This window comes from Lissotriton helveticus, chromosome 5_1, assembly GCF_964261635.1.
Source record: "Lissotriton helveticus chromosome 5_1, aLisHel1.1, whole genome shotgun sequence".
Taxonomy (NCBI): domain Eukaryota; kingdom Metazoa; phylum Chordata; class Amphibia; order Caudata; family Salamandridae; genus Lissotriton; species Lissotriton helveticus.
In genome coordinates this window covers 323,434,721-323,453,484 of record NC_136065.1, presented here as the reverse complement: position 1 = coordinate 323,453,484, position 18,764 = coordinate 323,434,721, and the positions used below count along the sequence as shown (strand labels likewise).

At 44.6% G+C, this 18,764-nt stretch overlaps 1 protein-coding gene across 1 annotated transcript in view; it reads right to left on the bottom strand.

Moving 5' to 3' along the window:
• The window catches only part of SCNN1D (sodium channel epithelial 1 subunit delta), an 83,531-nt gene that overhangs the window by 37,537 nt on the left and 27,230 nt on the right, over window positions 1-18,764 (bottom strand). Inside the window, exon 3 of the mRNA XM_078640377.1 lies at window positions 12,598-12,788. Coding sequence (XP_078496503.1) covers window positions 12,598-12,788 — 191 coding nt within the window. The remainder of the gene's footprint in view (window positions 1-12,597; window positions 12,789-18,764) is intronic.

Below are 18,764 nucleotides of genomic sequence, written 5' to 3'. Positions count from 1 at the left end.
ATATATTTTGGGGAAGACAATTGCTAGATAACATGATCCATACCAGTTGTCAGGTAGTCTCACGTAAGCATTTCTTCCACATACAAAATACACATTTGGAATCACTTGCATTCCCTTCAGGAAATCTTTAGTATAGTACTCTAGATTGAAAGCATGTTCACAGTCTACTTCACCCACGTATACATTTTCATAATACGTTTTGGCTCGGTGAAGACATAGCTTTCCTCTCTGCGCTTTATCTAAAGCTATTGGACCACTACTACCCTTTCTCTGGTGTGACTTCTCTTCCTCGGTCCAATCTGTTTTCCATTGTCCTGATTTTTTCAAAATCTTTTGTCTCCTGTAACGATCATCCACCTGCCCTATGAACTTCTTCTCGACTTCTGACACCTTACATGTCAGGTTATTTCTACGGGCATGTGAAGTATCTAAGGTAATCCAAGGAATGAAGAACTTGGCCAATCTGTCTTCACTCTTCCAGTAATCCCATTTGTTCATCTGCTTATAATTTGGGACTTCTGGCAACACTGAATCATAATTGGAGAAATAGTATTCAAAACTATCTCTCTCATAAAATATACTAAGCAATAAGCTACATGTAATGCCATATGTCAGAGGGAGGTGATGGTATCTAATACCCTCATCCACAGATGCCGGCAATTGCATGCAGACATAACAATCCTTAACCTCCATGGCATCCACGTATTCATATAAGAGTTTAGCATAAGCATTTGACCTAAAGTCTCCTTGGGACTCGTCTACGTGTAACCTGCGGGCTTCTGCAGCCAATAACGCTTTCTCTTGAGTGTTTTCCCTTTTCTCACCAGCAACAGTAGGTGTAAGCGTCACTACAGAATTCACATCAGTTACCTTTACCTCTTCCTCATGTCCCTTTACATAAGAAATAGTTACCACTAAAGCTATTAATATTATCACTCCTACTATTAGTGTACCTATTATACATTTAGCTCTGCGGTTCGGGGTGCCGGCCTCCATTTCGTCAGACAATATGGCTCTCTCTTATCTTAGAAAAAAGTTCTTTTCCTCTCGTTCCTTTACAGTCTCTTTTCAATCCTTTTGTCTTTAGAATCCACACAACTGGAGGCTGACAACCTTCTTCGCAAAAGTCCTTTAACAGTTCAATAAAGACAACCCTAGCCCTTCTCCATCAACTCAAGGGAAGTTCCCTAAAATTCTCTGCTTCCTGGGCGCTAGGTAATCTTCTTTTTTTTCTGCTTGCTTTATTTACAAAGTTCTTTAACAGTCTACTATCAGGTTTGTGGTTGCAGCTTCAATAGCATAGTTCAGTATTTCCAAACGAAGATTGTGCTCTTCATGTGCTGTTATCGTTGTACCAAAGTCGGGGAATTGCAATTCTGAAAGGAACATGTGTTTTAACTTGCTGAGGCGGGGAGGTCTGGGGAGCATGAATGTTAGTGACCCTTCTTGTTCGACACCGGGTACCAACAGTCTTATTTCCACGGTGATAATGGGCTCAGAACTGGACACCACCACCGCTCGGATCCTCCCTGTCTCCGGTTTCACAGACATTTGTCGCCAGATATGTCCACTCAGGTGTGGAGTATCTTCTGTTAGGCACACGCACTCTTCTTGACCTTCTTCGGTCCGGTGCTTCAGCGCCCTGAGCACCTTCTTCCGGGTCTGAGTCTTCTGATATCGGAGGAAGGGTTACTTCTGGAGTTGACCTCAGGCTAGAGCTCCTTCTTTGCGGCCAATTAGCTTCTCCACGTGCCCTTCTACTCCTTCTCCTTCTTGTCTGTTCTCGCTCTCTCTCAGACCTGTCAGGGTCAGACTCGTACTCCCAGCTGCTTTCTCCTTCTGTAGCGTCTTCTGTTTCGCTGTTGTACTGACCGTCCTCAGCTTGGTCAGACTCGTTCCCTGCTTCCGCTGGCACCTCTACAGCTTGGCTAGCCCCCTCTATGGCTTCTCGGTCCTCTGCTGGACGTCTATCCGAGAGAGGAGCTGTTTCTTCCAGAGGTGCTGGAACCCTTCGCGTATGTGACGCGTGGATCCAATTGGGCAGGCCTCCCACCTTCACAGCTGTGTTCGTGATCAGGATGATCTGGAAGGGCCCACGCCAACGAACATCCAGACAGCTTCTTCTCACGTGTTTCTTCACCAGGACCCAGTCCCCAGGATACAGGTCATGGCACGGGCCCTGGCACGCTGGAACCTCGGCAGCCTGCACCTGAAGGGACACAGAACGCATGGCGTCAGACAGCCCCTTACAATAGTCCAGGATCATATCATCTGTGATATTTAACAGTGCAGTAGCTGGGACAGATGGCAGCCTCATTGCTCTCCCCATTAACACCTCATGTGGTGATAACCCCGTTCTTCTGTCTGGGGTACTACGAAGGCTCATGAGAACCAATGGCAGGGCATCAGGCCAACTCAGGGTCGTTGAGGAGCACACTTTTGCTATCCTGCTCTTGATCGTGCCATTGATCTGCTCCACAATCCCTGAGGCTTCTGGTCGGTAACTGCAATGCAACTTCTGGTCAATATTTAGCGCAACACAAATCATCTTCACAAGCTCGCTGTTAAAATGTGTTCCCCTATCTGATTCCAAAAAGGCCGGCACCCCGAAGCGAGGAATGAGTTCCCTGAGCAGTAACTTGGCCACTGTGAGGGTGTCGCACCTACGTGTAGGGTATGCCTCAACCCATCTGGAGAACACACAAACAATCACCAGGACATAGCGGAGGCGGTTGCACCTTGGCATTTCAATGAAATCTATCTGCATTCTGTTGAATGGACCTCCAGACCTTCCTATGTGACTTAGTGCAACTGGTGTTCTTTTTCCTACGTTCAGCTGCTGGCAGGTCACACAACGCTGGCACACTGCTTCTGCGGCTATTCTAAACTTAGGATTGTACCAAGTTTGTCTAAACACTCTCAGCATAGCATCTCTCCCTAAGTGTACGGGACCATGTATGAGTCTAGCCATTGGACTCACCATCTCATTGGGCAACACTGCTCTGCCGTCTGCTGAGACCCAAAAATGGGTCTCACCCATTACACATCCTGCCTTTTCCCATGTTTCTTTTTCAGAATCAGGAGCATTTTCTTGCATGGTTGACAGTTCATCCCAAGTATCAACAGTTTCCAGTATCATGGCTAATTCAGTTCTTACATTTATTCCACCCACATCCACCTCTGTGAAAGAGTATCCTTGCTCCGCGCAATACCGTGCAACTTCATCTGCATATCTATTGCCTTTCGAAACGAAGTCCTCATTTCTGGTATGTGCGGTGCACTTTACAACTGCGATACCTGCTGGGCATTGCAATGCCTCTAACAACAGGCGCACAAACTCTCCATTGCGAATGGGAGAGCCTGAAGAGGTCATGAAACCTCTTTGAGACCATAACTGCCCGTAATCATGAACTACCCCATACCCATATTGGCTGTCGGTGTATATGGTGACTCGAATCTGATTGCTTGCCAAGCAAGCACGTGTCAGGGCAATAATCTCGGCTACCTGAGCGGAGTGTACTCCTTCCAGGCACCCAGCTTCCACAACTCCCGTAATTGTACAAACAGCATAAGCTGCTCTCAACTGCCCAACTTCGTCTCTTACACATGAGCCATCGACAAAGAAAATTTCATCTGGGTCAGTCAGTGGCTCATCTACGATGTCGGGTCTGGGTTTGGTGCATAGTTCAGTCACATCAAGGCAGTCATGGTCTGTATATTCATCATCATCATCGATATCATTTGGAAGTGGCATCAAGGTAGCAGGGTTCAAAACAGAGCATCTCTTGAGGGTCACATTCTCTGCAGCAAGAATAACTTGCTCATAGCGCGTGAGCCTGCTGTTGGTCAGATGCTGTGTTTTGGTCCTGGTCATCAACAGTTCAACAGAATGGGGCACGCACACCTCTAACGGGTGTCCCATGACGATATTTTCACATCTCTCAATGCTGACACCTGTTGCAGCAACGGATTTGAGACATCCGGGCAACGCTGCGGCTACTGGATCTAAAGTAGCCGAGAAATAAGCAACTGGTCTACGGGCATTCCCATGGATTTGGACCAACACAGACAACGCGCAACCTTCTCTCTCACAACAGTAAAGAAAAAATTGTTTATTGTAATCAGGCATTCCCAATGCCGGAGCACGACACAGGTCCTCTCGCAGCTGTAGGAATGCCATCAAACAGTCTTTGTCCCATGGTACCGGATCACTCACCTCCTTGTGCGTCAGTTTTTGCAAGGGTTTTGCTTTCAGTGAAAAGTTTACGATCCACTGTCGGCAATAACCCACCATCCCTAGGAACATCCTGACCTCTCTCTGTGTCCTAGGCGCATTCATTTTCATGATCGCCTCTATCCTGTCTGGTGACACTTTTCGTTTGCCTTTCTCTATTCTGTGTCCCAAGTACTGCACCTCTGTCAGGCAGTACTGCAATTTTCCCGGGGACACCTTGTGCCCATTGGCAGCTAGGTGATTTAACAAAGCAATGGAGTCTTCCCTGCAAGCTTCTTCTGTTTCTGACGCCACAAGGAGGTCGTCTATGTACTGGACCAGAACTGACTTCTGGGGCAGCACTAGACTTTCAAGATTTTTCTTTAAAAGCTGGTTAAAGATCGATGGGCTCTCTGTATACCCCTGAGGGATACGACACCATGTTAGGACGCGATTTTCCAGCTTAAATGCGAAAAGAAAATGGCTTTCTTCGTCCAGAGGGATCGAAAAGAAGGCCTGACAAAGATCGATCACAGTGAACCACTCAGCTTGGAATGGAATCTGAAACAGTATCACGGATGGATTCGGTACCACTGGACAACACGAAACGACTATGTTATTAATCTTTCGAAGGTCCTGCACTATCCGAAATTTCCCATTTGGCTTCTGCAGACCCATAATCGGGGAGTTGCATGGACTACCCACGATTTCTTTCAGTATTCCCTGTTTAATCATGGACTCGATCACGGGTTTTATGCCTGCAATCGTTTCTGGAGTCAATTTATATTGGGGTGTTCTTGGGAACTCAGCATGCGGTTTCACTACAATTTTCACTGGGTCCACCCCTTTGACCAATCCAATCTCTTCCCCAGTGAAATCCCATACTTCTGATGCCACTGTCTCTCTCAAGTCCCAGGGGAGCTCATCTACTGTCAAAGTAGGGTACAGCTCCACGCATATTCTGGAGTTTGCAACTTTGAAATCTGCATCATCATCATTGGTCAATACCTCCACTCCCTGAGGTGTACAATATATAGTACAATTCAATTTACACAACAGGTCTCTTCCTAGCAGACACACAGGACTTGAATCGCAAACCACAAACTGGTGCTCATCGCTGTACTTCCCTATTTTCACCTGTACCGGTTCTGTCAATTGGCTGGTTATTCTTCTATTTGCGACCCCTACCACCTGTATGGTCTCTCCAGACATGGGCAGGTCTGGAACTGCAGCTGATCTGATCGTGGATCTAGTGGCTCCTGTGTCCACCAGAAATGTCGTAGGGCACCCTGCTACTTCTGCTTCAACATAGGGTCCCCTCTGATCCACCTCCAAGGCTGCCCCGAGGGTGCAGTCTTCTCTTTCCACTCTCTGTCCGGTTAATGGGTCCACATAATAGCACTCTTCCCCTTCCACAAACAGGGGCATTTGTCTATAGGTCTTACCCATACTCCCTACTCGAGGAGGTTGCGGGAACTGGGCTCGGGGAGGAGCCCCCCCCCCTTTGAGCACCTTTCCTTGGTATGGCGTTACCCCTCTTGTAGGCGCGCTCTGGACCTCTTCCTCCTCTATCTCTTGTTCTCCTATCTCTACATTGTAGGGGCACTCGCGTTTCCAATGCCCCACCTCGTTACACTGGTGGCACCTTGTCGTTTTCTTCAAGGCAGCTATATCTATTCTGGGTCTAAAGGTGGAACTCTCCTCATTGCCCTTGTTCTGGCTGTACTGCTTCTTTCCTCCTGTACCTGTCCCTTGCTGCTGTTGCTGTTGTCCCCCCTTTCCTGCTGCCTGCATCTGTACCACCATCAACTTTTCTTTTAGTTTCTTAGCCTTAGAGTCTATCTCATCACAGCAGTACCTGGCATATCTCAGTATTTCATCTAGGGGTTTAGTTTGCCAACAAATCGAGTGTTGCTGAATCATTAAACTAATATCCGGTCTCAGTCCCAGGACGAACTTGGACACAAATTGCCCTATGTCTTTTGGATCCATTACATCCAAGCCGCTATACTGTTTAAACGCCTTCAGCAATCTCTCGTAATATTCATGAACTGTCTCTTTGGGTTCCTGTCTTGTTCGGTCTATTCTGACCCAATCTATGTCTTGCATTGGCACTTTCTCTTTCAGCCAAGTCATCACTCTCTCGAATTTTGCCATCACAATCTCGGACGGCCCATTAGTCTTGGCATCTCTCTCTGGCTCCGTTGTGGGCCACTCAGCGCTAACCTTGCATGCTGTCCACAGATCGCCTGGTACTACAATGTCAAACAGCGTGTTCAGATCTATCCAAAGGACCTTTGAGATTTTTACAAATCTCTCGACTTGCTTGTACCACTCCACAGGGTTTTCCCGCAATTTGGGGAAGGAGGTGGTAAAAGCAGCTAAATCTCCCCTACTCCAAGGGACATGTACATAGTTCCCATTTGCAACTTCACGCAAAGGGTAAGCTTCTATTCCCTGCTGTCCTGGTGTCATACCAATCATGCTTCTCCTGCCGGTCCCTTTCTTGGACCACCTCTCTTCCCACTTATCTAGTGCTCTCCATGTCCTTATTCCAGTAATCAGTTCCCTTATGTGTGTTTTCAGCCCAATCGTTCTCCTCTCATCTAGGTCTCGATCTGTATAATGTAGCCTGTGGTTACCCTGTAATGCTTTGGTTCTTGACAGATCCACCATATATTTGCCTGCCAGTTCGACCAACCTCTCATGGACTGCTCTCGCCTTTCGAGTGATGTCCTTTGCCATATACAGTATTTCATCCTGTTCATACATTTCCATTCTTTCTAAAGGCAGGGTACCATCTACCATGTCATCCAGGTCTGACCTTAAGCTGGTGACATCAAGTCTCTTGGCTTTTATTTCAGCTCGCAATATGTCTTTCGAAGGGGGCTCACTGGTCTCCCTACCATCCCAACTTCGAGCTCTACGTTTGGGTTCGGGAGAGTTAATGGGTGCCCTCCCTTGCTCCCATCTCTCCAGGTCCCATGCTCGGCCATCCGATCTTGGAAGGTGATGGAACACGGGCCTGTTACCCCCACTCTTGCTCTGCCCACTCTCTTCTTCTCTCCTCTCCCCGCACACCTCTCTATTATTTTCCCTCTGCTCTCTACTCTCTCTTTGCCTAGTATCGCTCAGTATCTGATACGATCCTTCCTGGTTCCCCATATTCCCTGGGCTGCGCTCATTTCCGTCATCACAGGGACTATGATGCGACCTCTCACAACTCCCATTCAGTTCTCTGGTGCCAGGTACACAGTGTGGACACTTAAAGCTGTTTCTGTACTCTTGCGCTCTCCTCTCCCCTTCACTGAGTATTGGGCGCGCCACCCCTCCACTCCCGGGGCCCCCGTTTTCCAGGTCTGTTCTACCTCCACTCCGGGCCCAATGGGTGACTCCCCTACTCCCTCTACAGTCCCACTCCGGGCTACTCTCCCCAGCCCCGCAGTGAGTCCGTGCTCTGCTGTCCTGACTTTCTCTTTCAGCTTCCGCAGCATTGATGCTCTTTTGAGCCTTCACTGCCTCATCCCACTGCTTCATGTACTCATTTAGCTCTTGAAAGGATTTTCGTCCAGATCCCCTCAGATCCATTGGCCATCTAGGACCCCCAGGATCTCCTCCTGGGTCCCCTTCTGTATGCATCGGGGTACTCCACTCTCTGGGTATCGGCATCTGACTTGGGGAATTAATCGTATCGTTCCTCCTTGCCATCTCTGCTCTTTCTCTGTCTTTCCGTACCCGTTCTTCCCCTCTTGCTCTCTCTTGGTCATATATCGATATTATAGGACCTATGGTAACAGGTACCTGCAGTGCATCTGGCAATGGGTAGGATGTGGCGCTTTCCGTTTCCGGCGCTCTTTGTACCACAAACCTCCCGACTACCTGTTGCACCTGACTAGGCTGGGACAGCTCTTTCTTTGGCTCAGGATCCCACTCTGAACTGGGAAGCGGTCTGTGCTCTCCTGCATTGCCCCCCTTTTCTCCTTCATTATTCTCGACCTCCCCCCCTGCTCTATTATACGGGGGTGGCCTGTCTGTCAATAATCTGTTTATCAGGCTGTCCTCTGTTTCGCTCTCTTCATCTTCTTCTAGGGGACTTTTATTTACTGGCGCCTCTAACACTGGGTACAGTTTATTTACTTCCATGTTATGCACTCTCCATCTTTTAGCATCCGCATCCCACCTGGCATCCTGTACTGCCCTTACCGATCGTTTCACCCTTTCCTGTCGTCTGTTCATATTCTTTTCATGCGCTGCCCTAATCCATGCATCAAGAGCTTCAAACTGGGTTGGTCTAGGCAAGGGTCTCATTGAGGTCATGACTGATTTTAATCGATGTAACACCTCTAATCTGAACGTCCCGTACTTCGGGAACGTCAGTTCCTCATTTCCTTCAGTAATCTTACTCCACTCTGATATCCAAAGGATCGTATGCAGCCCAACATTCACTGCCATATAACGAGCTGGCGTACCCTCCGGCGGGGCTTCTTCCCCTTCATACGATCCCCGCTTCTCTTTTTTAAACACTGCTTTCAGCCATTTAAAACACTTCATAATTATGCGCACAAAATCCAGCCTCGCTATTCTGTTTACTTCCTGATGACAATCCACCAATCCTGTCGCGGCTTTGCTAGCTTGGCCTATCGCAGCGCGGTCTTTCTCCAGTCGGCCAATCACGTCGCGACCCTGTCTGACGTCTTCGCTAGCTGGCCTATCACAGCGCGGTCTTTCTCCGGTCGGCCAATCACTGCGCGACACCACCTGACGTCACTTTTCTCCGCTTCGCAGCAGCACCCCTCCTTTCTCAACTCGTCTCCCGGTTATGCATGCGTCCCATTCATACACCGAGAAATGACTACTTCCGACCAAGCGGTCACTTCTCTCGACTGTACGTCCACAGTCTATCTGTAATTGTCAACACAACTGACGAGATGTCTATCGTCTCTCTGATAGGTTGCTTACACACACAGTAACTTCCGACCAGCGTCCGTTACTCACGCACTCACTCTTACGTTCCCCCTATCTCGGTCTCTCGGGTGATCAATGGTACCTCATGACCCCCTTCACACTAGTTGACAATTACTCTGGGTGTCCGATACACCCGAACCACTTAAGCTCTCCTTGAACTTAAGATTTCCACCGGTTGCGCGCGCTCACAACCTGTTCCACAGTCACTCTACAGACATTCAACTCCGCCAAACATTACAACATAGATACAATACAAAACACCGCAATCTAACACGCATAACCCTTTATACTCACTCTCGACCGATACTGCTGCTGTTTCTGTCTCACGTCTCACGTCATCCGGATCTTCTTCGGCGGGCTGTTCTTCCAATCATCTAATTCTAGGGGCCTTGGGGTAAGCTAACCTGGCCTAGGTTACCGTCCTCAAGAAGGCAACCATCCTCTATAGCTACCAACTGAAAGGGCGAGATTTTGATCGATACCTTATATCTATTGATCTAAACCTCGATCTGGTCGACTGAACCTTTGTTGCCTGTCTTGGAGGAAAACAGTACACCCATCTGCAAGTTAGTTCACCCAATAAAGGACTCTGCTCCCAAAGATCACAAACAACTTCTAGCTTTCAAAGGTTTATTGTAAAGATATGATAAGCTGCAAATACAGGCATCTCAAAATGAGATTCACGAGATACACAGGTCCAATTACATACATGTGCTCTCGGAAAGCCCTCAGACGAGCAACAGAAATCACTAACACAAGTTCTAAGAATAATAAAGCTATCAGCATGGACGCATATCTCTCCTTCATTTAGGTTGGAGGAAAACGCAAAGGTTAGGCTGTCCCTACCCTGCTCTAGATGGTATCCCTACTTAACCAAATCCCAACCTAACAAAGGTGTCAGCAGTGAATGACCCCCAAGGGAAGTCACCCACTCTAAGTCTCTTGGTGAAAACCTATAGTTCTCCAGTCATGACCCCTCTCTGCCTACCCATCCGCTCTCTAAAGGGTCCTCAGGTATCTGCTCTAACTCCACCCAGGGGTGCTGTCCCTAATACAAAACAGTCAACAACATTTGAGACGCCCCTTGCGAAACGCCTCTCACGTGGTGTAGCTTCAGGCTTTTTCCATGATGCTTTGTATTGGGCCTCAGACGTTAGAGTTGACCTTGCTTCTCAGGCTCTTCTCCGGCCCGCTGATACCCCTTAAACATTCCAGAACCCTCCTCCATGTCTGGGCCGTCTACTGAACAGACCTCTATTCATTCATTTATAATTGGATCCCCCCTTTCCTGTTGCAGACAGATATCTGCCGCCAAGAACCCAACTCTCATAGACTTCTAAAAAGGCTTGCAACATTTCTCAGCCCAGACATGTACGTGTAAATCAATCGTTAAAACATTTCAGGCCTACAATATTTCTCATTATGACTATAGCATTCAACTTCTTCATTAATTAAAGCATGTTAATACTCTTATTCTATTATTCAGTAAACATTTTATAAATCATGGCCCATTTAATACGATGACCAAAACATTAATACAATCTGTGTCGTGAAAAGAAACACCTTCCCTCTTAGCTCCAGCTCTGGCCCTGAGGCCTACCACATTCTGCGTTTAACCACATACCATCTTATGTTTTAACAGCTACACGACATGGATTCAGAAATAATCACGTCTACTAAAATCATATAATGTCACACATTTCTGTATTAGTTCCACTTCTACTTAAATCTCTACATTAGCTATACATTTAGAATATAATTGCAGGTACTATTAGCACTCATGGCATTTCTCCTCATGATTTGTGCTTACTACAGGTAAGTGTGGTGCACTCATACATTTAAGTCAGTTTGCGCTCTCTCACACATGACAGTACCCAGTATAAGTCAAAATACCCTTTCAGGCTTAGCATGGTCCATAAATTATGTTAAAAAGGAAGCAGGGAACTCTGGGTAGTTCTACAGTTTAGGCACAGAGCAGCTCCTTTATATGGAGCAACCTACAACACCGACACTCTGATTCTGCTCTCCACAAATGTCTGTTTTTCTAGCAGAGTTTTTAAACATACTATTAGCACAGTCCCATACATGCCGAGCTAGAAAGTGACAAAGCCTTTTGCCATTATTAATTTATCAGTAACTCCAGAAACCCTCATTCTGAGGGGCGTGATGCGGGCTGCTGGACGAGCATGACAGTGCAATACAATAACAAAATCTACGAACTAAGATGCTCTGTCAGGACCAGTCGAAATGTGCTGAAGTGTCATTATAAAACAGCATCTCCTGACATGTTTCACCCTACAGCAGCCTTGAACACATGACTAACACTGTGACAACCTTACTAGTTATACGCTATAAGTGATAGTGCTTGTGTCCAACCCCCCACACCCGGTTGGCATCCCACCACACACAGCTTTTGGCCAGGCCCTGCATCCAATTGTCCATGGGCAACCACCTCAGTAGGGTGAAGGTGTTGTGTAGTATGGGTTTGGTAAGGGACTAGCCTCTCCTCAAACACCTCAATTCAGGGTGACGGCTGTACATGGACGTGTTTTTCTGGCTGTGCCTAATAGGGTTTGGTGAAGGACTGAACTCTGGGCAAAGATCTCTATGAAGGACGAAGGCTATACATGGTAGCGTTTGTCGTTCTTTTATTATCCCTCAGGATTACTGCATGACCACATGGGGGTCGCACTGAATACGGCTGGAATCCCATGGGAGAGTGACAATATTATATATATATATATATTTACAGATGGGACCCCCACTCCCCTAGGGAAAGGGAGTCAGGGTACCAATACCCTGCTCCCTCATGTCCCTATTTATGCAACTTTTCTTTATAATTAAACTTTTTTTAATAACACATTTATTTGGTTTTTCGTTAAAAAAATGGGCGAAAGCCCTACAATGTTAGGAGAATATTACATAAGATCACAATAATTCCAACATTTTGACCAAAATCCAACACCTGCCCAACATGCAGGGGGTAAAACTCAAACAGAGTGCAGACGGTGCTAGATCTCAGGACTTGCGTTTAATTAGAATTTTAATTACACTTGCTAACATGGACTTTCAGTCAGTCCTCTTCATCCACTTAGTGGTGTGCCAATAAAACTTTTCTTCCTCCCACATACAGTATGGGACAATGGGACAGCCCACTTCAGCTTTTGGGTGAATTCATTGTTAGTGACCTCCTTATTAAAACGACATCTCAAAAGCCTCTGTATGTGTATAAATTTTTTTTTGCTTTCAGCTAATATTTATATTTCATTTGGTGTGCGCCTGGTAGCAAATCAAAAATAAAGTTTAACAAAAGCCAAAACAAGCATTAACAAAGTCTATCAGCTGGCTGTCAATCTCGAATGTACACTAGTTTGCCCATCTATCCCTTGCCTCACAAATGTTCCTGGTTTGACTCCTACCTTTCGCTGCACTTTTTCCCATTGAACTGGCAGCTGTATGCCAAGGTCTGGTGGTCCTCGTCGTCTGGGATGTTGAGGGTGACGGGAATCTGGGACATGATGTTTATGTAATGGTAGAGGTACCACTCCCTCATGGCGTCCACACCGGACCAGTAGGACTTGTAGTAACAGTCCCCGCCCCTAGCGTCACACTGTAAGAGAGAGAGCAGAGGAACTTTTAATATACTGAGTGCACAATGTATTCATTTATTCAATGTTAAACGCTTATAACAGTCCAAGTAACTCTGGGCAACGTAAAAAATCCAATACTATAACCACAAACATTTGCCAGGTCCCCTTCGAAATCACCAGCATCATGGAAATTCTAGACTCAATGCGAGACCACCTACCAATAATTTGAGGGATAAATAATCCTTACATGTGGGACAACACAAAATCAAATATATAAGTAAAAATATTGAGCACATTTTAAAATGTATAACTGTAATATTTGTAAAAAAAATTAAATATACCTTTTGCACCCCAAATGTAAGTTTAAATAACAAATTATAGCAACTGGAAGATTAAAAAAGAACATATAATATCACACAAAGTAAGTGAAAAGATTTAATTAACTCACTGAGGCGCAGTGCGGAAAAGGGTGGGAATTCAAGCAGTTCGAGTGGAACATGGGGTAACATTCGGCCATTAATATTCTAAATTGTAAGGTTCCTTAAGAACATATCAACCCATTATAACCTGGTGGACAGATAAACATCTTCACCTGTTTTTAAGCTACCAACAATCGGCTGTGGTTAATTTGAGCCAGTGGTTTCTGGTACTGGGCAGGGGCACTTAACTGATGACGCCCACACTTATGACAGTCTGCCACATGATGGTAGACATCTGTTGTTGAGCTAATTTTTACATTGGAGAAACCACTACCATTTATTTTGGCCACCATGAGTGTGGAAGGGTATGCTCAGACATGAGTCTGTAGTGTAGTTCCTATCTTCCCAATAGGCTCTGCGCATTGGAATAGTACCTACAGCAGTAAAGGCCTAGGCCAGACGTTAACTAGGTCTACTACTGTCGATACTAGACTTAATTTTTGGGTTTGCCAGCTAAGCTCAGAGTTCGCTAGAAACTTTCTCGAATGTTCAGGAAAGAATTACCTCCCCTGATTAGACAAGAAGGGATTTAGTTTCTGACAACCATAGAACATGACAACTTTGCTCTCCCCTAATCAAGAGTCAATCTCGAGAGTCGTGTGAGCATAAGGCAATTATTTTACTCAGTCAGTACGTGCATTCTTAGTCTCATCAGAATGTAGAGAAAAGGAAGAGACGGGCGTGTTCAATAAAAAGGTGTTATTTATTGATCAGTCTCTTTTCTCATACATGAGAAATGGATCGATATTATTGCAATACTTATAGTTAAGTAAAGTGCATACATTAAAAGCAATAGTATGAAATAATACTGTAAAAACATTGATATGGTTTCTGAGCCATATGATGTTTAAAATGATTAAAATATATTTACATACACATATACATTTGACTAAACGTACTCAACTGGTGTTTCTAAATACGCCTACCCCGTGTACCTGACCTAAGTCTAATGCGTGGGCGGGAATAGAAAGTTACAGTTTAAGTTAAGTTTGTTTTTGCCAAGTGAATAACTAAAGAATTCTCTGTGAGGGGTTATTCAGTTCTGTACCTGGAAGTTAGGATGAATGAGGAATGGTATCTCTTTCTCTGCTCTCGATATTCCAGGCTGCCTGCGAGGGCTGCCCGAAAGCGCCGGTGCTGGGTCTCTCGGCTTGAGATAGCAGCGCGTCTCTCAGCGCGTCAGGAAGGCGGGGCTGCTGCCAGCGGGGTCTGCTTCTGCTCTCGGCTTCGGCAAGTGTGGCTGCTCCGTCTTGTCACCACGCGTGTGTTTGCATAGGGCAAGGTCGGCAATATTTATACCTTAAAGGTGCCGAGATTGACGTAAGGATGGACATAGGTACGTCAATAAAGATGTCATACGACTTGCTCGTTAGCACATTCTTTTGCAAAAGTTCTCTGTGAAATCAAAACAATGGCCGCACGGATTATCCAGGTTGTCATAGGTTTGATTTGTTATGAGAACGTTGTATGCCTTATCAGGGGCTGGAGGAATGTCGCTTGTCTAATTAGATCTCAAGCGTTATGACCTAATCAGATAACACGTTCCTGTGCCGTAGTGTGACTGCGTCAGATAACGGTATCTGCATCATGTGGGCTGTTCTTGCCTCATGGGCTGACTGTTAGTTAACTAGCTAGTTAGTTTAACCAGAAGAGGGTCAGGAATAGGGGGATCGATTCAGAACCTATAGAAATACACGACACCCACTCCACGCTAACTATGGTCATATTTACTAATCTATGCATAGTATAACATAGTACAACATACTATAGAGTATAGTGTATACCTTACCACCCCAAAATACATAAATGCATTTTGAAATTTTCAAATATACTGAAAAATTGCAGTCATATATATTGTATGCACTTAAGCTATGAATTAAATGCAAAATTAAACACGCATTTTTATGCATTATTGCTTATTGGTATATGAGAAATACACATGAAATGGCTCTTAATATGGCTATACAGAAAGGAAGTCCGAGACCATTTCATCACATAATAAAATATTTATGAACATACCAGCGGGCAGCTAAAGTCTATAAAGTATCTAAAAATATAAATTTTAGTTCTCTAGGAATAGTTCCTTACTTTAAGCAGAAGATCAGTGTCCCGGAAAAAAAATATATAGAAAAATATTTTAGGGGCTTGCTGAAAAAATTACTGTCCGTGAGCTGGAGTGAAATTGTTCATGCGACTTTATTTTTAAAGTTGAAGGCCGAATTCAGGGAACGCCGTGTGCGAGTTTACTCAAAAGTCTCTATTTCTGTTCTGGAGAGAACATCATATCATTCAGGCTTTCGAAAAAACTGTCAACAGCTTCATGGGAAAGTTCCACTAAGTCGGAAATAGGGGTAACCATGCATTCGTGCGCATGATTGTCTGCATTGACATTCTGATTCGCATTGCTGACAGAAGGTCGTACCTGTTCGATGCTGCTTTCATCTTGAACTTCACTACTCTTCAATCGCAGTGGTGAAGATTCCAGGAATGCCGTCATCAGGATTGGCAGCCTTTGAGGGCAGCACAAAGCGTGAACCTTGGTAGGAACCAACAGTGTATCTGCATCCACTGGCGCATCCGATTGTAGCGTCAGACAGGTGTCTAACACGCATTCTTCTCCGCATAGCAGACACCTTAGTACAGGTAAAACACACCTTTGCCACATTGGTCGAAATGATAGAAACCAAGTCATGTTTAGGTCTCTAAGCCGGGAGAGTCCCAGGATTTTTGATATCCGGTCCCGGTATCCAATGGCTAGGATTGTATCTTCCATTGTCGCGAGAGTTTGATCTGTGACATGGGTTGCCATAACGAAAAATAAGGACTAGGAATAGGATTCCTGCAATTAGTCCCAGGATCAGGGGAAGTCCGCCAAAAATCGAATGGACGAAATCTGGAAAAATACCCAGTATGGCTGTGAATGGTGTTAATGCCATCGAAAATACTTTCTTAAATACCCCTGAGATCCCATTGGTATCAGAAATATTTAAGATTTCGCTCAGGATTTCCGCGAAATGTACGGGGGAATTAGTTGATAATAATGTATGTATCTCTGCAGTCGTCCTTGCGACTTGTAGATCATACGTTTCTTTTGATGACGTGAGCCTTGTAGGCGTCTGAAGAAGCACTGTTTTCATTCTGCTTAAAGTATCTATTCGAATAGAAGTAATTTTCAAACTGGGCCATGCCCTTGCCTCCCTGTCTGGAAAGGAGCTGGGGAAAAGAGCGTCCACAGCACTTGACCTTCGCCGTTGTAGTTACTAGATAAGGAGTCCCGGGCATAAGACTACAACATCTGCGGTCTACAATAAGAATGTAACTCCCATTATAGAGTCTTTGAAAGAATGGTTCTATTTCAGTTGCAGGTGCGCCTTGCTGGTGACATGAAAGGTTGTATGAATTCCCTTCACAGGCTCCATGCAAACTAATTCCGTTACACAGAAGCGTGCCGCTTAGTGACATAGCACAATTGTTGCCACTAAGAAACACTTTCTGTCCTTTATTACTGACACATGCATGTGAATAGGGCAGGTTCCATGTTGTTTTAAGGTACCCCTTTCCCAATTTCTCGTACATGCCAGCCTGTATATATTTTTGGCAGTATTGAAACCTGAAGGTTGAGATTGGAATATTTATGATTCCGTGGATTATCCATTCGCTGACAGGTCGTTCTGACATTGTCATTGGTAATCTTTCTAGTTTTTCAATGCTCAAGATTGTATAATCAGCACCCTTTTGCGCCATACCGATTTGTCTATCAGTAAGGTTAAAGATTTGGAATAGTGACGTTGTGTTGATTAAACGCCAAGGCACATAGCCTGAACGCAGATTTTGTAACGTCCAGCCAAGCTGTACAATAGAACGCAATTGTGACTGACCATGTTGTAATAACAGTAAGTCTTGTGATAATATATCGATTGCTGAAGACACAATGCTGTCCAATGAAAAAATTCTGGAGGACAGAGTCATTAACCCATTGTCCACTACAGAAAGTGATTTTTCCAAATTAATACGATCAATTTCACGTATTCTCTCTGCTGTTTCAATTTGAGTAACCTTCCAGGCCTCATTGTATGCTGCATATACAGAGGCTGCTATGAAACGCTTTTGACGCTGTTTGCGTGGTCCCATTATGAAATCACGCAAGTCAGCACCATCAGTAAGTAAAGTTAGGTGTTGCTTAATTTCAGGCAGTGTGGAAGTCTGTAGCCATTGAAGGCATAATTTGCCCACACTGTAGGTTGTAATTATCCCTGGGTGATGTCTTTGGGGATATCTAGGGTCTGGCCTGGTCATTTTGAAACCCTGTGTTTTATTCAGGAATCTATCTTGACAGTAATTTGTATCTGTGGGCCAGATCAACCATTGTTTCCAATCAGGATGTGTTCTGTTTTGGTTTAATATATGGTTTACGTCTATCTCTTCATCTGTATTAGAGCTATTGCTAAACATTGTTGGCTTTGGAATAGACGGATTATTTAAATCTTTGATTTTGGCTAAGCCAAGACAGGTGGTTTGTTGAACAGTGTCATTTAAAAATATCATTTGTTCTGGGATCAAGCAGGCTCTAAACAAAGCTTCTATACCCTGTACTTGCCATTCTTTTGTACCCCAAACACTTTTCAAATCAACATTTTTGTCCCAATAATCAAATCCAAAAGTATTCATTTTTTCAAAGAATGAATCTGAATATATCAATTTTGTGTTGGTTATCGTGGTTTTCATCCCTGTCTTGTTTGACAATTTAAAATAAAATGTTTCAGCATTACTTATGTTAAAACCTGAAAAATATGAATATTTGTCATACACGGTTCTAGAGCTTCCTTTTGGAGGTGTAGCACAATGTTCCCATTGATTATAACTTAAAACATTTCTAGGTTGTGCAGATTTATGTAAAAAATGGTTACCATAATGGTTATAGCAATACATACTATCATAATTTGTAGAACCTTGCAAATAATCATGTTTTGTAAATTTAGCAGACATTACTAAGTCAGACATCATGTTGTTAATACTTTCGAAGTCCCAATCATCAGCAAATGAGTTTGGTTTTGCAAAGTCACTCAAGGAGATCTTGATTTGGTGTGGATATTTCAGGATCTCGACCGGACCATAAATTTCATAGTCAGTGTTGTCCCAGGCTACCCCACCAGGTATCGGATTGGCTGTGAAGTTGGCTGAAGAAAGTTCTGGAGAGAGTTCTCTTTTCTCGACGTGTGAAGATGTGTGTGGTTTGAGGACCAAGTTGATGTTCTGACTTGCTGTGTCCATTTTAGCATATTTTCCCTCAATGAAGCGTCCCAAAGTAAATACCATGATGAGCCAAAGTATGAGGATAAATGCACCAAAACCCACCCAAAATTCAATCCATGGAGAAACCAGATATGTTTCTTTCAGTTGTTTCAAAAGTTCCTTAGCTTTGTCTTTAAAGGATTTTGATGATGGCTGTGTCTTTGATTCACTGAAGCCGTCAGAGGAATCATCGAAGTTGATGAAGTAACCGGATGCAGTTCTGTC